The sequence below is a fragment of the Ahaetulla prasina genome, chromosome 1 (genome assembly GCF_028640845.1).
Source record: "Ahaetulla prasina isolate Xishuangbanna chromosome 1, ASM2864084v1, whole genome shotgun sequence".
Classification (NCBI taxonomy): Eukaryota; Metazoa; Chordata; class Lepidosauria; order Squamata; family Colubridae; genus Ahaetulla; species Ahaetulla prasina.
This window is the reverse complement of record NC_080539.1, coordinates 317,069,828-317,090,643: the sequence shown is the minus strand read 5'-3', so window position 1 is coordinate 317,090,643 and position 20,816 is coordinate 317,069,828. Positions and strand designations below refer to the sequence as shown.

At 37.4% G+C, this 20,816-nt stretch overlaps 1 protein-coding gene across 2 annotated transcripts; it reads left to right on the top strand.

The window, feature by feature from the left end:
* The first annotated feature begins 5,274 nt into the window (after positions 1-5,274).
* On the top strand, positions 5,275-11,284 carry CFL2 (cofilin 2). 2 transcript variants are annotated; one of them, XM_058162249.1, is made up of 4 exons: positions 5,275-5,447; positions 8,105-8,412; positions 8,498-8,574; positions 8,715-11,284. In XM_058162249.1, the coding sequence occupies exons 1-4, from the start codon at positions 5,445-5,447 to the stop codon at positions 8,825-8,827; spliced, it is 501 nt and encodes a 166-aa protein (XP_058018232.1). In that variant the 5' UTR covers positions 5,275-5,444; the 3' UTR covers positions 8,828-11,284. The 2 variants fall into 2 exon arrangements, with proteins under 2 accessions (XP_058018232.1, XP_058018233.1); XM_058162250.1 differs by lacking the exon at positions 5,275-5,447 and adding an exon at positions 5,717-5,848.
* The last annotated feature ends 9,532 nt before the right edge of the window (positions 11,285-20,816 follow it).

The following is a 20,816-nucleotide window of genomic DNA, read 5'->3' as shown; positions in this document are numbered from 1 at the left end:
CTGCAATCTATAGGCTCACTTTTGCCACCCTGGAACACTTATGTATTGTTATTTACCACCAAGTTTTGAAAGGCCCCTTTTCAATTATTAAACGTTAAAATTCATTTGTCAACTTCTCTGCATCTGGCATCCAATGGGGAATCCGAGAGGTTGAATAAAATATTACAGGAATATTTAAGATGCCATGTCACTTACAGAATTATCTGCCCTCATAAAGCCCCTCTGGCCCCCCCCCCGCAACACCTATCTGCTGGTGATCTGCTTCTGAGCTGCTTGGGACTTGCAACTTCCTGCTTAGTTGTAGGAAATTGGCAGGAGGTTGCCTCAACTAATGACCATGGAATTTGGTTAATGATGGCACTCAAGACTGTAGGGGTTGCCATCACAAAATAATGAGGTCATGTTTTAGCACTGTATTGGTTGGCAACGAAAATTCCAGTCCAATTGCCATTGTAAAGCAAGGACTACCTACACAGAGAGCAAGAGAAGATATGGTATAATTAGAATTGTAGGATTCTGTTGTTATAATTTGGTCCTGGACAACATACAGCTCATGACCTGCATGTGGCCTGCAAAACAACTCTGTAGTCCACTTTCTTAACAAAAATAAATTTACCATCTGCCACCACAAAAGATGATAAAGTTGTCATACATATGAATTCACAGCTAAATGATTTTCTAATTTGAAAACAACAGGTAATGGAACATTTAATGGCTGATCCTCATATGACTGTTGTAGCATCCTCATGGTCACATGATCAAAATTTGGACACTTGATAGCCAGCATGTATTTATGATGGTACAGTATTCCAAAGTCACATAATTGCCATTTTCAATCATCTCAAGACAGCTTCCTACAAGTAAAGTCAAGGAGGAAGCCAGATTTATTTATTTATTGATGACTTCAAGGTCCACTTAACCACTGATTATTTAACAGCCATGGCAAAAAAAAAATCAGGCACAACTGATTTAATGGCAGCCTAGCTTAGTGACACATATTAGTCTCAATTGTGGCAGTAACTTGAGGACTACCTATAATAATCAGATGTGTGCTTTTAGACCATTCTGTTTATAACTAAGTTATATATTTTTTATATATATAACTAAGTCTTCCTTTTCAGGTGGGGAATCATACTTTGGGGGAAAATATTGGGCCTGTCAGGATTATGGAAAGAATGGCTAATGCAGCTATGAAGTCACAGAAATAAATAGGACAAAAACCTTTGGCCCATTTTTATCAACTCATAAGCCTATCTCAAAATAAGGGAAACTGGCTCATAGGGCCGGAAGTGGCTTTTTCCATTTTAGCTTTCATGATCACTAGTGGATCATACGCAACTCAAGAGTTGCCTACTTTGTTCTAGAGCTAAGATCAAATTCAAGAAGGAACCATGTTAATTAAATTAGAATAATTACTGGTTTTCTGTGAAATTGTTATCTTTTCCTTCTCACATTTATTTAATATCTGGACATTTAAGATTATTATCTACTTTTAAATAATATGTACTGAAAATAAGATAAAATAAGATATTACAATGATTATATGGTCTAGATTTAATTACAACCAATTTAATTATAAGCTTAACTGAATTAACTTAACGTAATAGCTCAGGCTGTTAGTAGCCTGTTATTAGAACACAGTAGCCTGCAATTACTGCAGGTTCAAGCCCAGCCCGAGGTTGACTCAGCCTTCCATCCTTTATAAGGTAGGTAAAATGAGGACCCAGATTGTTGGGGGGGCAATAAGTTGACTTTGTAAATATACAAATAGAATGAGACTATTGCCTTATACACTGTAAGCCGCCCTGAGTCTTCGGAGAAGGGCGGGATATAAATGTAAATAAAAAATAAATAAAAAAACTTTAGTGTATAAATCATTTTTGTTAGGTTTTTTCCTAATAACCTATTTTATTTGTTAATTTTTTATGTCACCCATATCCCCTACAAGATGATTCTGGGCAGCTTGCAGATTATAAAACAAGTAAAATAGTTAAAAGATTAAAACAACACAAAATTAAAATATTATTAAGAACTATACAGGTATATAGTTAAGTCCTCGACTTACCACAGTTCAATTAGTGACCATTCAAAGTTACAATGGCACTAAAAAAAAGTGACTTATGAGCATTCTTCACAGTTACAACCTTTGTAGCAACCCCATGATCATGTGATCAAAATTCAAATGCTTGGCAACTGGTTCATACTTCTGACCATTGCTGTGTCCCAACATCATATGATCACCTGCAACCTTTTGACAAGTCAAGTCAATGGTATCTGGTATAGAAATTAAATTATAAATAAATAAATAAAAATAAATGGGAATTTATTTTAAAATAAATGGGAAATTAAATTATAAATAAATAAAAATAAATGGGAAAGACCAATTTTCTTAACCGGTTTTCTAAGTTATCAACTGGACTGATTTACTTATCAACTGTGGCAAGAAAGGTCATAAAATGGGGCAAAACTCGCTTAACAAATATCTCAACAACAGAAATTTTGGGCTTAATTGTGATCATAAATTGAGGACTACCTGTACTAAAACCGAACTAAGAGAGCTAAGTGCCAGACGGAATGGGGATGATGTCTTGTTATCCACTTGTTATCTTGCCACCTCCAGCAATGAGCACTACTCCCAGGGCTCCAGGCCACCTGGTAAAGTCAGCTTTTGATACCCTTCTGGAAGGCCAAAACGGAGGGGGCAGTTCTTACCTCCAGTGGTAGAATGTTCCACAGGGATGGGGCCAGAAAAGGCTCTTCTTGACCCTTCCTGCTTCGATTAATTAGCAGACAAGATCCATAGCAGGTCTCTTCCACTGGCACAAGAGTGGTAGGCTTGTCCCATCAGGAAGAGACAGCTCTTCAGATTTATCTTAACCACTATAATAAATATACTGGTAGTTTTTTCCCCTCATTATATAATCAGTATGTTCTTTCTTGTGATATATTTTTTTTTGTTTCATTATTTTAAGAAGTTGAAAAATGAAAAAATATATGGACATTTAAGCTGTTTAATTTAAAAGGAAATTTCTTACTAAAATATTCATCATATGGTAGAAATGGTATAAAGTATGAATGATGAAAATATTCATCATATGGTAGAAATGGTATAAAGTATGAATGTTTATCTAATTAAATATTTTTCACCTGAAATTAGTTTTGAATCTTGGCATGACCAGTCAGCTATTGCTTCTGGACCCCCTTTAGATTGGAAGAACCAGATTAGTCTATTTTCAGAGCTCTGCATTAGAATTCCCAAACTATTATAACCCTAACTTATATGTAATTCTTTGAGAATAAAAGCAATATCTTGGTAGAAAAATTAACAGCTAATGATGAATATCTATATAACATTATTATTGTATCCTATATTTTTAACATCTATTTGATCAATCTTGAGCAATCTTTAAAGTTCTTGAGTTGACTTCAACATTAAATATATTTATTTATTTATTATTTATTATTCGAATTTATATACCGTCCTATCTCCCAAAGGACTCAGGGCGGTATATATTAGGAGTCATTCTTGAAAGTAATGTAAATCTGGTTGTAACCAATGTCAAACTGTAAAACTAGCTTTTTCAAGTTATTTTAGCTGAAACACTAGTATTTTAACACCTCTTGATAATTCTCTACATTTATCTGTAATTTACAATAAGATATTGATTTTCCATATAAAAATACTGAAAATATTTTTCTGTGTCAGATGCCTAAAAACAACAGTACTGAAAATAGTATTCACACTTTTGGTGGCCAAGCACATGACAATTCTCAAAATGTTAGAACAGATGCTTTATTATCTTCTCATACTGGCACAGAGGAAGTTTTGATTGTCTTTTTCATCAAGAATGCATTTATTGTCCTTGTTTGTGGAGAAGGAAGTAGGCTCTGTCACTCACATTCAACTCCACTTAACCTTGCTGTGAAAATTATTCCTCTCACAGCCTTGAGTGCCTTCCCCTTTCATCAGCTTTGTTATCCAACTGCTTCTATCTACAGCATAATTCTCAAGACCCCTATGAGCTTCTGATGGTGACTGCATGACAAGTGAACCACCAATTGGCCAAACATATGTTGTGTGAACTCAGCATCTGGTTAGTTTAGAAGTCTGGGTGTGGTGTGAATCCTGGAAAGTTAATTAATTAAATAAACTATGGTAAACTTAACCGTGGAGAAGCATGCCCAGGAGCGTTCAGCAAATGAGTCTCTCTCACACAACTACACTATATGATTCAGGACACCTTATAACCTTCTTCCATTTTGTCTCTGAGTTTTGGTATCTATTCTTCTTTAGCTGGGCCAGGCACCCCACTCCTGATCTGGGTGCTGTCGCCTTTTAAATTGGTCTTGGGCCTTTCCCACTGAAAAAGCAGCACCCTCAAAACACAAAGACTACACTGCTGCCCCTGAAACACGAACAACTCACCCCCATTCGGCTTTCTCCAGTTTATTTTATTTATTTATTTATTTATTTTGTCACAACATCATATAAAAAGGATTATATAGTATATAAACGTATATATGAGTAAATATTAGGAGTTCCTAATATAAATATTAGTTCCCACCCTTCACTCCTTTTCGTATCAGGCGGCGGCGGCCCTTCGGCTGCGGCATATCCGTCCTGGGTTCATTTTTGCCCGCTTCCTTGGCATAACAAGGGGGTCCAATCTCAGCAGGTGCGCTCAGAGAAGCTCGGCCGGGAAGCGGCGCCAGGAGCAACTGCTCTGCAGCCGCCGCCGCCGCCTCTCAGCCATCTCTTCCAGGACCCAGCGCGGAGGCTCCCAGAACAGAGAGCCCTGGCAGCCACACAAAGAGAGCCAAGGCCGTCGCACGACGGGGTGGCCGAAAGCGGCGGTGGCCGCTATCCGCGGGAGGGGCCAAAAGTGCGGCAGGACCCGTCTCACCTGCCGCGCCCCGCTTAATCGAAAAGCGCAAGGGCGGCTGAGGAAGCCGCAGAGGGGACTGCAAGGCAACGCCAACGCTGCCCGCATCCATACTCCGGTGCTGGCCCGCTGGACGGCGGAGGGATGGCATCGGCCAAGAGAGGGCGAAGGAGGAGAGGATGCCCTCCTGGGATGTAATGCGGAGCAGCAGAGATTCCTGCCCCTCAGGAACCCCGAGCCGGGCTCCGCTCTCCCTCTCACCCCCGAAGCGCCCTTTTGGCGAAGTTCTCGCGTTAAAAAAGGAGGGGAGCCCTCCGCCTTTCCCCCTCCCCATTTTGGCTTCTCCGCAGGGCTGGGCAGGGCCTGGAGCACGTGGTGAGGGAAGGCGAAGCCCATGTGACCGGCCTCCCTCTCCCCTCGAGCCCCCCGCCGATCGCCTCTCTTCTGCCCGCCTGCCTTCTCCGTGGTGGGCTCCGTAGCGTCAGTCCGACTCCGCTCCCTCGGCACAAGCGGCCGCCGCCATCACCCCCACCCCCCGCGCCGCCACCCAGCCCGGGCACCATGGTAAGAGCGCGGAGCAACCTGCCGCGCCTGAGCGCTCGCCGCTCGGACTCCGCCGGAATGACGGGACCAGGCTCCCGAGGGCGAGAGGGGCGACGAGAGCCCCGTGGCGGCGCCTGGCAGCCATTTTAGTCTAATTTTAGCCTAGGCTGAGGGGGTGGCAGCGGACGACCCCCCAGCGCAGGCCGCGGGGGAGGCTGGGGGGCGCCGGGGGCGGGTGGACAGGTCTCTCGGCCGTCCCCGAGAGAAGGGGAAAGGGAGCGCCGGTGAAGGAGGCTTTGCCCCTCGGTGGCTCCTGTCGTGGTCTTGAAGAAATGCTTTCCCCCGATCGGAGCGCTTTCGCGGAGAGGCGCGGAAAAATACCCGGGAGCGACACGATTCCTCCTGGTTTCCTTCCCGTTTAGGTACAGCGGGGAAGGTTTTTCTCTAAAATAGCAGGATCAATTGGCCCTTTGGAGTCACGGAACGGGACCCAAATAACGGGACTGGCTTCTCCCCTCGCCGGGTTACCTTGCCTTCTAGAGAGAGGACTGGGGCAGAAGAAACGCAGTGGGGCGGATAGGATGAAACCGAGCCCCTCATTGCTTGGAAAGGATTCGTTTCATTCGCTTTCCCTTTTTATTGGCGTGTAATGCGGGAAATAAAAAAAGGCTGGTTGACTTCATCCATCCTTCTTTTTATTTTTATTTTTGTAGATTTGGGAGAAGAGAGGAATATTCCTTCTAATAGAAGGATCTATAAGGGAGAACAGTCGATGAAAAATAAATGACTTGGGCTTCTTCTCCCCCACCCCATCTCCCACAAAAAAGAGAAACGAATATTTTCTATCTCCCCTTTTTGGTGGGAAAATAGGCAAGATCCTTTGTATGACTTCCATCTTATAATGGGCATGTCTACTGGCACATTATGTGTGATAAGATGCAGCTTTCTTTTGCCTAACTCGGGAAAAAAAGCTGTTTCTTCACTGAAAGGCAGGTGTGATGGAATGACGCATAGCTGGGTTTTCCCCTCTCCCTTGTGGCACTAGCTTATTGCTTCTGGATAAAGAACATGGGATAAAACCAATGTTTTCCTTTGTTAGATGGCTTTAATCGATCAGAATGTTGGGGCAGAAGCACCCCCTCATTGGGAAAGCTGAGTGCAGTAATATATACCATTCACCACATATGGATATTGCTTATATTTACGGAGTTATTCAAACATGGGGGAAGGGGGTCATCTTTACTCTTTTAATCTATTCCAGAGAAGACTGCCCATTAGAGCCTGCCCACTGCCAGTATGTGAAAATCCAACAGAATGGCAGGAATGTCCTGATTGTATTTGAATGACATTATTATACAGCTGTTCCTGTTGGTGCTAGATAGTATGTGTACACAAAAGGCTCGATTTTCTTCTAACAGTAGAGAAGAAAAATGGCAAAGGTTGTCATTCTGTAAAAGAGAACACTGAGATAACTATTATATTTTGTTTACAGAACAATGTTTGGGGCTTGGCTATATCATATGAGTAAATAACTGAATTGTTTTTGTAATAAAGCATCATAAAAACATATAACCATATATTTCTTTGTGTGTTAAAGAGAAACATGAATAAATACCAGCTTGAGCTTGTGCTGTTACTTTTCTGGATGCACTCACGAATCCCTAGTAGTGTGATGTAGGGATTAAAGTGATAAAATAAAATCTGGAAGACCCAAGTTCAGATCTACCTTCAACCACAATTACTTTGAAGCAGGCTCTATTTTTCAGATGGTCCCCACCCCACCAAGAGATAAAGCTTAGGAAAAACTGGAAAAGGGAAGTGCTATGTGTTCCTTGCTATACTCAAAAAAAAAGGTAGTAAAATCTAAAGTCTAATTTCTGTGCAGGGACTTGTTTACATGAAAATGAGGTTTCTGCAAGAATAGCTTAACTTATGTCTCACGTTTTGGGATGCTGTTTATATATTAAAGTTATGCTGTATGGGTTGCTGTCCACTAGGCTCTTTCCAGCATAATATTTAATACTAAATATAATTGAAAAAATTCATAGATCTTTCCTGCAAATTTTGCATCCTCATTTCATTCACTGCAATTGAATGAAAGCTAGAAAAAAAATCTATGGCTTTAAATAACTACGACTTTAAGGAACACCTCCTCTTAGTCAGATGGTGTGAGTTACATTCTTTTAGGCATGGCTCCTGCAAGGTTTAACGAGCTTCAGTGTAATTGTACATTCTGTCCTTGGTTATTTCATCCTGTAGTGATTTCAGTGAAGTATAAACAGAATAATATTAGCTAAAATTTAAGTACATAACATAAATCCTGATACAACACAAGATACATTTATTCTGCCTCCTTAACAAAACTAGAATATTCAGTATAAATTGTCTATTATTATACTGTATAATATTAGGACCATTTCCTTGGCTATTAACATTTCCTTGAATTTGATAGGAATTAATCATAGATAACTGCAGATAATGTTAGCAAATATTGAACCTCAAAGAGTGTTCAAAATGTTCCAAATTTCACTGGGGACCAAGTTACAAGATTACAAGTCACAACTTGATTCTATGCATATCTCCCTTGAGGTAAATATTCCTGAATTCAGTAGAGCTGCTCTTAGTATGTCTTCAGATTCAGTTTATATTAACAATTATTATTTCAATTTGTTTTATAGGCTTCTGGGGTAACAGTGAATGATGAAGTTATCAAGGTTTTCAATGATATGAAAGTACGGAAATCTTCAACATCGGAAGAGATTAAAAAAAGAAAGAAAGCAGTTCTTTTCTGTTTAAGTGCTGACAAAAAGCAAATAATTGTAGAAGAAGCAAAGCAGATATTAGTTGGTGACATTGGTGTCACAGTCGAGGACCCTTATATAGCCTTTGTGAAGCTGTTACCACTGAATGATTGCCGATATGCTTTGTATGATGCAACATATGAAACAAAGGAATCTAAAAAGGAAGATCTGGTATTTATATTCTGGTGTGTAAGTCAAAGAATTATTGTTAAAAACACAGTTGACTTTCCAAGATTTAAAGCCCAATTAACCAATTTCTCTTCTCTGCAGGGCCCCAGAAAATGCCCCTTTAAAATCAAAGATGATTTACGCAAGCTCTAAAGATGCCATTAAAAAGAAATTTACAGGTATGAGTAGAAAACATGTCCTAAGACAATTTTGAATTTAGATTTCTATATATTCATTATTTTTCAGCAACTTTATGAAAGAAAATCCTTGCCACTAAAATACAGAACAAAACATATGTATTTTCATTTATGTTTTCCAGGTATTAAGCACGAGTGGCAGGTAAATGGTTATGAAGATATTAAAGATCGTTCAACACTGGGAGAGAAACTAGGAGGCAATGTGGTAGTTTCACTTGAAGGAAAACCCTTATAAAAGGACAGGCATGTGCCATCTGGAGCTTCCATTTTTGCAGCTCATTCAGTTGGAATAATACTAATTCCTTTTTTGGCCCCATCTTCCCAGAACCCAAATACCTAAAGAAGATATCATTAACAGTCTACAAATGACCATCGTTAGACTATTTTTTAAATCTGGTAGTTTTATGTAGAATCCATGGAATGCCTTCCTTATATTTTAGCCCAAACTGTAGGCATTTCTTGCAAATGTGTACAATGAATGTGATAGTTGATGTGGATAGTCTAGCCAAGCAAAAAGAAAAGGTTTAAGTTAATTGATTGCCTTTAAACTCTTGTCCAATGATCACATGAGACTCTATTCAGTTTTACTTTACAGTTGCACTTGCAATTCCATGAGGCTCTTGTGCATTCAGACACCTCACATGCCTTTATAAGCCTATTTTTTGTGACATGGCAGCACATAACACTATGCATTTTAAGCACTTTTTGTAGTATGTTTGATTTCTTCTTCCATCTCCCTAGAATGCTAATTAATTTATGGAATTGTGTCATCAGTATCTTGTATCTTGGTCCTCATTTCTGTTAAATGAACTAATTGTAATTATGCCTTTTTTGTTGTTTTCCCCATGAAAATATATGCTACTGAACAGGAGTAGGAATTGTTTACCACGCAGATCATGCAACCTAAATATATATTGTGAAGCATCGTTCATAATGGCAATTTCAATATAAAGGAACTGTAAATGTAACCCTGATTTGAAATCAAATATCAAATCACCACACTGCAATAAAACCTGTAGCTAATTACAGAAGGCCCCTTTATTTTCATGGGAAAATATACAAAACATATACAAATACATTTTGTATCACTTCCCATCCCTCTAGTATATATTCCACTTCAATCACTAATCTATTACATTGTGATTTTGCTCTTACAATGATTTGAATATGCAACCTTCCTTCCCAAATCTATGGTTGCTTTAATATGTTTTATTATTAGGAAACAATTAGTCCAGCAACTTACCCTGTTTCAGAAAAAAACCTGCAATAAAAATTATTAGCTAGCCTAGAGTGTTATTTCAGGATACTTTCCCCAATTTTGTGTTAGTTTAGTATTTCATGTTCTACTTTTTTGTCTAGTCATAGGGCAGCTGTTTTCCAGTTAACTTTTGTACAAATAGGTCTGAAAGCTTTTGCTGCTACTAAGTCTTGCATCAGGAGCATTTGGCTAAAAGCCAGACACTACACTCCATATAGAGAATTTGATCTGCTCTGTACGAGCAGTCCTCCGTTAGCCAAAGCTATTTATGGCAAACACATGCTTTTGTATCTTGTCATCGGTTCTCCACAAATGGCAAAACTGGACAGGGTTCTATTGGTATGCATAAAGGAACTTTGTTAGGCAGCCAGTCGCTGTTGAAGTGTGCATACCACTAGAAGGAATGTATTCATCAAAGGACAAAAATTTAAAACGGTTGCAATTTCTTAACAGAAGATGCCAGAGAATACAAATAAATTTTAATCAGATTTAAAATTGTTTTAAGACCCTTTAGGGGAAGAAATAAAATAATTGGGTGACAACTATTACTCAGTTCTACAGATTGTTACTGTGGAACTCATACTATTTCAAGCTTTCAGCTGTCTCCAGCTTATTGCCAGTGAAATGTATATCTTTTAGAGTAGTATCTGATTTTCATGGTAGCATTTAAGCTATGCATACTATTGATAGATTGTAACAGTTTTGTAGCAAAAAGAAACTTAATTTATTTATAGGAGACTTTAATAAGAATTAAGTTTATGAAACATTTCTTTCTTTCTATTATGATGTGCACTTAAAAAGTTCTGGCTGGTATAAAAACCTACTTTTGTTCAGTCCTTACCTAGGCCTGTAATTTCAAATGTTTTAAAATGAGTGTTAATTAAAAAAACCTGTCTAGATTGCAATGTTTATCCATATCCAGTGTAAAGCACTATTTTTAATTCATGGAATCTTCTACAAATAATATACCGCTGCCTAAATGGATCTCTTCACTCTTCAGAACCGAATATCAAAGAGAACATAAACATTTGACTCAAACTATGTATTCACTTAAAAGTTTACACCAATTTATGTAAAGCCAGAATTGATTTATGTGTATCAAGTATGAAACCCTCCATAATTCAAATTTTGTTTACAACTGAAAAACAGTACTGAGATTGATTTCAGTGCTATAACTTGCTTTTTTAAATGCTGCTACCAATCTACTGCTTGGACAATAAAACAAATGAAAGACAGCTGGCACGTGTTCCCCAGAGTTCATCAGCTGTTGTTTTCTGTCATGCAAAAAGATGAAGGCTTCATTGTGACTTAAAGGTTGAAGAAAACTTCACAATCTGAGCATCTTGCATGCTTCCCATCACTGGTGGGCATTAGGAATTTGCTTCAGTTATTTTACGGATAAAGAAATGTTAAATAAAAGTTTTCATGACTGTACTGAAAGTCTCTGCAGATACCGCATTTTTTTCTTTTAAAAACCTTGAAAATGAGCAGGTTTGGCTTAAATATTGAATACATAACAATACACTATGTGGATTGATATAAAATGAAACAGAAAATTGCAAAAGGTAAAAAATAGATACAGAAACTAAAAATGACTTTGGTAATAACCTTCAATAATGCCTTTAAGTTGATGTCAGATGCTGTTTGTTCTTCTGACATAATGGATCTTAATTTAAACTGCCAGTTTTCCTTAGCTGAAGCTTTTTCCCATTTTAGGATACAGTTCTGAGCCCATTAATGTGGGGGTATGGCTCATTGAAATCATCATTCATTTTCAGGTAGCACTGTATTATTAGATACAAATCAAAGCAATCCAGTTTTGAATTATGTAGTAATCCTATCAAAATAATTAGAGGCTTGATAAAGGATCCAATTAAAATTGGATACAACATGCTAGAAAGCAAGAGTGCTGGATAAAAAAATAGGAAAACACAATGAAGCAAATATGAAACTTAAGGATTTTTTTTTTTTTGCTGATAGAATTGTTCTGATATATTTTTTCTGTCTCTGAACAGATGGCTTTTCTCTTATTATTGATCTTAAAATAAAAGATGATAATTTTTTAATACCACCAGTAAATGTCAGTAACGAGGATATAAACAGTACTGATATGTTAAAATAAGTGGGTTTGTTTTTCATTTATTGATTGATTAATCACTAATATTTACACTGTAAGATCTCCTATGACTACTGGTAGTAATGCATATATTAATTCTATCCTAACTCCAACTTTCTTGTTAAAATGAAGAAAACAAATAGTGGATCTGCTTTATTTATATACTTAAGAAAAGGTAACAGGGTAAGTACTTGCCCTTTTACAGGCGGTCCTCAATGTACAACAATTCATTTAGTGATGATTCAAAGTTACAATGGAACTGAAGAAGTGATTTATGACTGTTTTTCACATGACCGTTGCAGCGTTCCCATGGTCACATGATCAAAATTCAGACTCTTGGCAACTGACTCATATTTATGACAGTTGCAGTGTTATGGGATCATCTGATCACTTTTTGTAACCTGACAAAGTCAATGGAGAAGCCAGATTAATTTAACAACTGTGTTATTAACTTAACAACTACAGTTGTTCCAACACTGGAAATTTTTAAGAAAATGTTGGATAACCATCTGACTGAGATGGTGTAGGGTTCCTGCCTAGGCAGGGGGTTGGACTAGAAGGCCTCCAAGGTCCCTTCCAACTCTGTTGTTATGTTACGTTATGTTATGTTATGTTATGTTACAGTGATTCACTTAACTGTGGCAAGAAAGATCTTAAAATGGGGCAAAATTTACTTAACAAATGTCTCACTTAGCAACAGAAATGGGTTCAATTGTCGTAATTTGAGGAGTACCTGTATTATACACACAAATAATCTTGATCTCCATCATTCTGTGAATGGGTAACTGCTTACTTTTTATATACAGTGGTTTTCTATGAAGGCAAACGCAGCAGACAGTAAACTATTTTTCTTCTCTATATAATTTTCTATAGTAATCTATCAGCTCTGTTGTTTTCTCTGATAGATGACCTGTATTCAAAGTAATTGTGCCACAAAAATACATATATGCAATGGCTTTTTAAATGATGAAATTTTACACAAGTAAAAATAATAGGTTTTGTTTGTTTGTTTGAGGAAACAGCAATGTATAGTTGCCTCACCTCAGCTTAAAAGAAGCAGAAAAAGTGCATATGATTGGGAAGATGGGTATGAACTAATTGCACGTTTAGCCAATTATAATAAAACATGTATTCATCTATTTTGCTTTTTAATAGCACATTTTACAACAAATCATACAATCTAAACTGGGGGTAATAATCTAATTATTGTATGTAAAAACGCTTCCCATATAATGCTCCATTATTATTTGGACAAGTATCTTCAATTATTTAAGAAATTCTGTAAACACTAACATGATTTAAAGAGTATTTGAAAAATGGATAAAGAAACAAAAGTGCTTGTGCAAACAAGGATACACAGTTTTTATGGCAAATAAGAATGAACTACTGGATTTATCAATTACTGTGTGCAAGAATGAAAGTAGGATACAATAGAAACTGTCATTTGGAAAAAAAGATACAATTTCCACTTTTAAAATTAATTATGATGAGTCTCTGGTTTTGGCTTGTATAGGTGTATCTATCTATCTATACCTCCAGTGATACAAAATCTTTCTCAGAATGGCTTAAAATCGTATCACTTTCATTCTAAAAATGTGTTGAAGATTTGGTCTAATTACATAATTAATATCAAATTTGCGATTGAGTTAATGACTTCACTGTAAGGATTCATTTAAATTTCACACAGATACTAATTGTCAGGGGGCTATGTTTGGTTTCTTCATAAATTTGTTCTCAGAAAAATATAAAATATTATTAATATGGTTCATCGCACACAGCCAGACCTTCAGATTAGATTTGATATTTTTATCCACCAAAGACCTGCAATAGGTGGATGCTGATGTTTGATGGTGTTAAAGATACTGTAATAGGATGTAAGTTGTTCCAAGTGAAGCTGCCTTTTGCAGTTGGCTGATAGTGATTTTGTCAATCCTGATTGTATTATTTTGGTTCATTGCACAGTCAGGCAGATGTTCAGATTGAACCTGGCAAAATGTAACAAACATAGTACCAATATAGAAAGGGTGCAATCCCAGAACATCTGGAGCACCCCTTGAACAGCACTGGCATTGACAAAATCATCATAAATCAAAAGCCAACTTGAAACAGCTTTCATCCTGCAATAATACTTTTTGCACCATCAAACAACATCTACTGGTAAATAATGACATTTTAAAAATGTAGCACGGTATCTCAAAGCAACTTAAACATTTCCAATTCTACAAGCTTGTTGAACAGATGAAAGTTGATATAGGTACTTCTTGACTATGACTATTTGTTTAACAACCATTTGAAGTTACAATGGTATTGGAAAAAGTGACTTACCAGTCCTTGCACTTATACCACCATAGCAATTCAAACTGGCAAATGGCTTGTATTTATTCCATTGCAGAATTCCAGGATTGGGTGATTGTCATTTGTGACCTTCCCAGAGGGCCTCTGACAACCAAAGTCAATGGGGGAAGTCAGAAATGTTTAACAACTGCAGCAAATAAGTTACAAAATTGGGTGTGACTCAATGACAGCATCACTTTGTGATGGAAGTACTGGTTCCATTTGCAATAGTTAACTCAAGGATACCTTGTATTTGCAAATGTTGAAGCATGTTTCATCATTTTTTGTGTGCGCCTTCAAGTCAGGTTGGACTTCTGATGACTGCCTGGTCTAATCCCTGCAGTTTTCTTGGCAAGATTTCAGAAATGGTTTCCCATTGCCTCCTTTCTAGGATTGATAGAGTGACTGGCTCATAGTCATTTGGCTTTTGTGCCTAAGATGGGACTAGAATTCAAGGACTTCTGGTTCTAGCCCAGTGCCTAAACCACTACACCAAACTAGCTGTTTTTACCACTTTAGCAGTGCCATTTCAAGTGATGATGGAGGAGGGATGGTTGTTGCAAGGTATTAGATATCTGACCCTCTTTTTAAAAAGTAAAAACTGGTACTTTAAATAGTATTGAAAGAAAAAAAGAAATGTACTTTCAGCTATATATCCTAGTAAACAATCTGGCTATCTTAATCTGAATGGAGTGGTTTAGAGAACATGGGAATAAAGATGGTTTTGATTATTAATTTCACTAAACAATGAAACTAGAATTAGTGAAAAGCTTTCTATAGTGCAATATAGTATTACATTGGTATGAAATAATCTAATTTTATGGACATAGCTCCATGCTGTTCTCCATTCTAATTAAGTCTTTTGTTCATACCAAAATTATATTAGCATCCAATCATTTAAAGTTTCGGTGGTATGAAGATCTTCCAATAATTTTATTAATTGGAACTATAACCAGTACAGTACTCTACATGTGGCTGTGGCACAGATTAAATGACATTGGCGATTACAGTTATAGGGTTGAATCAAACATCTTGCTGGCCGAAGGAAGTTTATCCTTTCCCATCCAGACTTTGTGAGACTCTGGGGACGACTCACAATTCTATAATTAAAATCTTAAAAATATTTTAAAACAATAAAAAACATTAAAACACTAAAAAGTATTAAAACATCTAATTTGAATATATGCATAGCAAGACATCTGGCGTCTTAATATAGCCAGGAGGTGGGGCCCTTGGCAATGTAAATAGCCAGGTCTTTAAAGCTTTATGGAAGGCTAACAGGGTTGGGGCCATTCTAATTTCTCAAGGTTATTAAACTTTTTAAGGTTTCCTTCACAGTTGGGCTGTGGGAAAAAATAATTATTTACAATGTTATATGTACAAAAGAAAATTAATTTCAATAATGCGAGAGACTATTCATTGATATTGCCTGAACTGGCACTAGCATTAAAATTATAGCCATAGCACCATCTACTGACAACAACATAGCTTGCAACTTACTATGTGTAAAATCATTATTTATATATATATAACCAGGTAAATAAGAAAACAACTTAGCTCATGATTTCTAGAATTATTATCATTCACATGAGGGCAACCTTAGGCTTCATTTATTTAAAATGTTCACAAGGTAAAATGAAGCTCAAGAATTTTATTTTCTGAACAAAATGTAAACATGCAAATTATCGTTAGCTGTGCCTACAGCAAGTGGCAACGTATAGCTGATTTTGGCTGATCTCATAAAAGCAAAGCAAGGTGAAATCTGGTTTGTATATGGATGGAAGAAATTCCCCAAGCAATAGGCTAGACAGGAAAATTGACAAAAACATCATGAAAAAGGGTAACGGCAAACTAGAATAGAATAACAGAGTTGGAAGGGATCTTGGAAATCTTCTAGTCCAGGGGTCTCCAACCTTGGTCCCTTTAAGACTTGTGGACTTCAACTCTGGGAGTTGAAGTCCACAAGTCTTAAAGGGACCAAGGTTGGAGACCCCTGTTTTAGTCCAACCTTCTGCTTAGGCAGGAAACCCTATATCATTTCAGACAAAAGGTTGTCCATCTCTTCTTAAAAACTTTCAGTGCTGGAGTATTCACAACTTCCGGAAGCAAGTTGTTCCATTGATTGTTATAACTGTTTTTTTTAATTGTTTTTTTCTTAGTTCTAGGTTGCTTCTCCCCTTGATTACTACTTCAGAACTACATGAACATATATATGTCCTGGGAATTTATATTTTTATTGTTAGCTGTCACATGCCCTATGATTAAACTTCATTGAGATCATCTGTGCATACTAGTAATAGTATGATAAAGTTCTTAATACAATGGGAGTTTTAAATGAGCATTTGAAGGCTTAGCCAGTAACTGGCTTAGAAACAACATAAGACATTCGTGCAGTTCAAATAATTGATTTGGCAACATTTTCAGTCCAGCAGAAACAATATTTTTTTTCATTCATTCATTCATCATACTTCTAAACCGTCCATCTCAAAGAAGGACATGATAATGCCTATGGATTAGAATATTGTTTAATCGCAGACAATTAAATTAATTGAATAAAATGTAGTTAATCATGAGTTGATGTGTTGGCCAGGACCATGCCAGGAAACATCATTCATACAATTTGCTGCAAATGTACAACTGCATTCAGACACTGTATTCCTACAATTACTGTAAGTGTACAACTCTGAATGTATCCAAATACAGCACTTGTCAAGTATTTCAGAGTGCTCTCCTTACACTCCTTTCTGAAAAATGTTGCTGGTTTCATGCAAAAATATGTTGGCCACCAACAACATGATTATTCCAGAGCCCATATGAATCCTGAACGTTCTGCTTTGCATAAATATTTTTTTTTAAATTTTTATTTACATTTATATCCCGCCCTTCTCCGAAGACTCAGGACGGCTTACAGTGTATAAGGCAATAGTCTCATTCTATTTGTATATTTACAAAGTCATATTGAATTATTTAAGAGAATGCTGGTATCACGAACTTTGAGAAACCCTGTTCTAATACAAATATCATTAGGCTGACAAATGATGATCTGAGAAGCAGATTTTCAGGGTTTATTATTACTGATTAAAACAAAACCAGCAACTCAGTATAAACTACACTGTTCATATTTATTATAAGAGCATCATGAATAGCTTCATGTTTACCAGAATACATTTTTAAAGCCCTCATATTTCAGGATTTCATGGGTACTGTACCATCCTAATACTTTCCCAACGGTGCTTTTTTCAAGAGGCAACTGGACTTTCTGGTTTTTCTTTGAAGACATTTCGCTTCTCATCCAAGAAGCTTCTTCAAGACGCTCAGAGCTGAAGAAGCTTCTTGGATGAGAAGCAAAACAGTCCAGTTGCCTCTTGAGAAAAGCACCTTTGGAACAACCACAACCTGGATGACTGAGAATCTCCATAGACATCCTAATATTGCACTAGACTATTTTTAGAAGACAACTCACACATTTAATAAAGTATAGAACATGAAAGAAGATGGATAGAAAATATTATCATAATAGAATCAAAGTCATCCAGTAAAGTGATTGGTAGCTGATTCAGACTGGGTCAGAAATACTTTTCACTTGGGGTGTAATTAAATTATGCAATTTGCTTCTTCCAGATGTAAAGACCGCAACGAGATAAGAATGCTATAAAACTAATCTTGCTTTTAATGAAACTCACAAATCAGGACTGACAGTGTAAAAAACAGAGGCAGAATGGGGATCAACTATGGAGATAACAAATGTTACGCTAGCATTATTTTGTGCCAAAGCACGGATGGGTGGGTGGCACTTTAGCACAATAGAGGGGGAATGCTAATGTTATATTTGTGTTTCATGCATGCCACACATTCTTTCTTTTCAGTCTATGCCAGTTGATCTTTAGGGCTGCCTTGCATAATAATTTTTTTTCAATCATATGGAACATAAGGTTGAAGGAGGAGATAAAACTAAACCCTGGACATATTTAAAAAGGGATTTTATAGCCATGTTCTCAAATATTATTTCATTAGTTTTCTTCACAACAAAGGCCAGAAATTATTAAAGGTTTGTTTAAAGAGCAAACCAAATGTTGCTAACTCATGAACTTTGAACACCTGATTTTGTCAATAAGAGTGTGTCAGGAATGTGGTTTAAAACATTATTCCATGAATGTTGTAATAACAAATTCTTTTTTGCTATGTAACCTGACAAACATTTTGGCTTATATTCAGAACTATCTTGGAAATGGGCTATTTCCTGTTAGCTATGTAGAGAATCAAAACTCCAAAATGCTGAGACTGTGTACCATGTAACTGATATGTACAACAAAACAAAATTTGTTCCAGAATTCCCTGGAAAAAGTCATAATTTCCCCAAGCTATCTCCTTTAACCTGAATTGTAATCAGAGAGTTGCGGTAGAAAATGTGAATCTGTGCATATTTTCCTCTTGATAATAAAGGGAAAAAGAAATCAACAAAGGCTTTAGCTTTTTAAAAAACTTTATGGAAGAATCACATTTTATTTGCAGATGCCATCCCATAAAATTTACATGATTTCAGATGAATAAATACAAACAGGGCTTTTAAAGGGAATTGGTTCAGTTCTTTCTAATTCTGAACAGAGTTGGACACATTTTGCTATCAAATTTCAGGAAATGTAATGAAAGTTTTATGTTACAAGTCATTGAAGTTTTGAGGAAATGGGTTTATCCCCCCTCGCTTTGTCACAAATTAATCAACCACATTTTTATTTATTCTGTTATGCAAACAACAGCTTTTGTAATACGTTGTATAATCCTATAATATTTTATTAAATAATACAGGTAAGAAGGATCTCTTATGAACCTAGCCAACAAAATACTGGATTTTTGGATTTGGATTTTTAAGATTACTTTTCTATGTAATTTGCTTATTGGTGTATTTATTCCTTTAGATCTTTTTAATTATATCATGTATTGTATACAGTAATAAAATATTGTTGCATAATGTATATATTTGAAATAATTACAGTAAGTCACCTTGGGTTTTTTTTTAAAAAGCACAGGATATTCAATGATACACCCTACTTGTATCATAAAAGGTGTCATTCATGTTTATTTTGTTGTACTGTAAAGCAGGCCTAATTATCAGCCCACAATATAGCTCTTTCCTTTGAATCTATGCAGCTCCTAGGAGATGCAAAAGTGATACTACAAGAGCCGCAGTGGCGCAGTGGTTAGAATGCAGTACTGCAGGCTACTTCTGCTGACTGCCAACTTTTTGACCCAGATTTTTGGGATGAGAAAAGAAAGTGTCTCTCCAAGAACTGAACCTTTTTTCAGCTGACTCGGAGCTCCCAAGCAGCCCAGAGGTCCTGCAATGAGATGGATCCGGGCTAATGCCATTGCGATCCTGACCATAACCTGGATCCTAGGCACTTTCTAGTAAGTGTGGCAGGACAGCAAGCCTCATTCGGCCGCGTCCAGCTGGTTTCCCAGCAGCATCAGCATTGGCGGCGTTAAGAGTGGGCAGAGAAGAGAAGAGTCCGGCAAAGTCAAGCTCCATAAAGAAGAGAGGACCGTCCTCCTTCTCGTAAGTGTGGCTTTCCCCTCTTGGGCTCCTGGTGCCCGCCGATGGGTTAGCGATTCCCACGGCTGCCTTACTGCAAAAACAGATGCTGCGCAGGCATGGGGAGGTTGTGGGGATGGGGAGGAAAGGAAGCATGTGGAGGTGTGGAAGTGTTGGCTGAGTTTGCAGGGAGATTGGCCGAGTGGATGCTACTGGCTAGGAGGAAGAGATGGAATGGTAAAGTGGGGGGGGCAATTTACTCCCTTCCCCGAAGCCCTGCCATGCTTGACTGCCTTCCATGGGGGCTTCTATTTGCCTGTCTTCGCAAGCTGGCCACCGGGACGCCAGGAAGGCAGCGTGGAAAGCAGGCAAGCATGGCAGGATTGCGGGCCGTGAATCGGTTCAGGGGCGTGGCGAGCCATTGCTCCCGGTTTGGCGAACCAGGCCCAGTCTTCGTTACCTACTCACCCGATCCGGTAGCATTTTACCCCTGGTACAGACATTAGCCAAAGGAATGGTAACAAATATTTTCTGAATTACGGTATCAATTTATTCACATATACATATGTTAATCCTTTCATTTTTGTTTTAAATTAGATATAAAACAAGAAAAACAAAAGGCTTGATGTAGCATATATACATATATACAAATCTGCAATAAGATTTTAAAAAATGGCATTGTTTTCCATCTTTTTAGAATTCCTTACATTACAAATCTTTATGGTGCCCCGATCTATTATTTAAGAAGACAGTGAAGGCTGAACTTTCTCTTAGGGCTTTTAATTCTTATCTTTATTGGATGCTGGTATGTGCTTTACTTATTGTTGTTGTATGCAATAGCTTTTATTGTTTTAATGCACTGGGAGCTGAAGTCCACAAGTCTTAAAGTGGCCAAGGTTGGAGACCCCTGCTATAGTGAATTGAGTAAAACTACACTCCTGCAACGAACCTATCTACTCTTCACCAACCTTTTTATTTTATTTTAT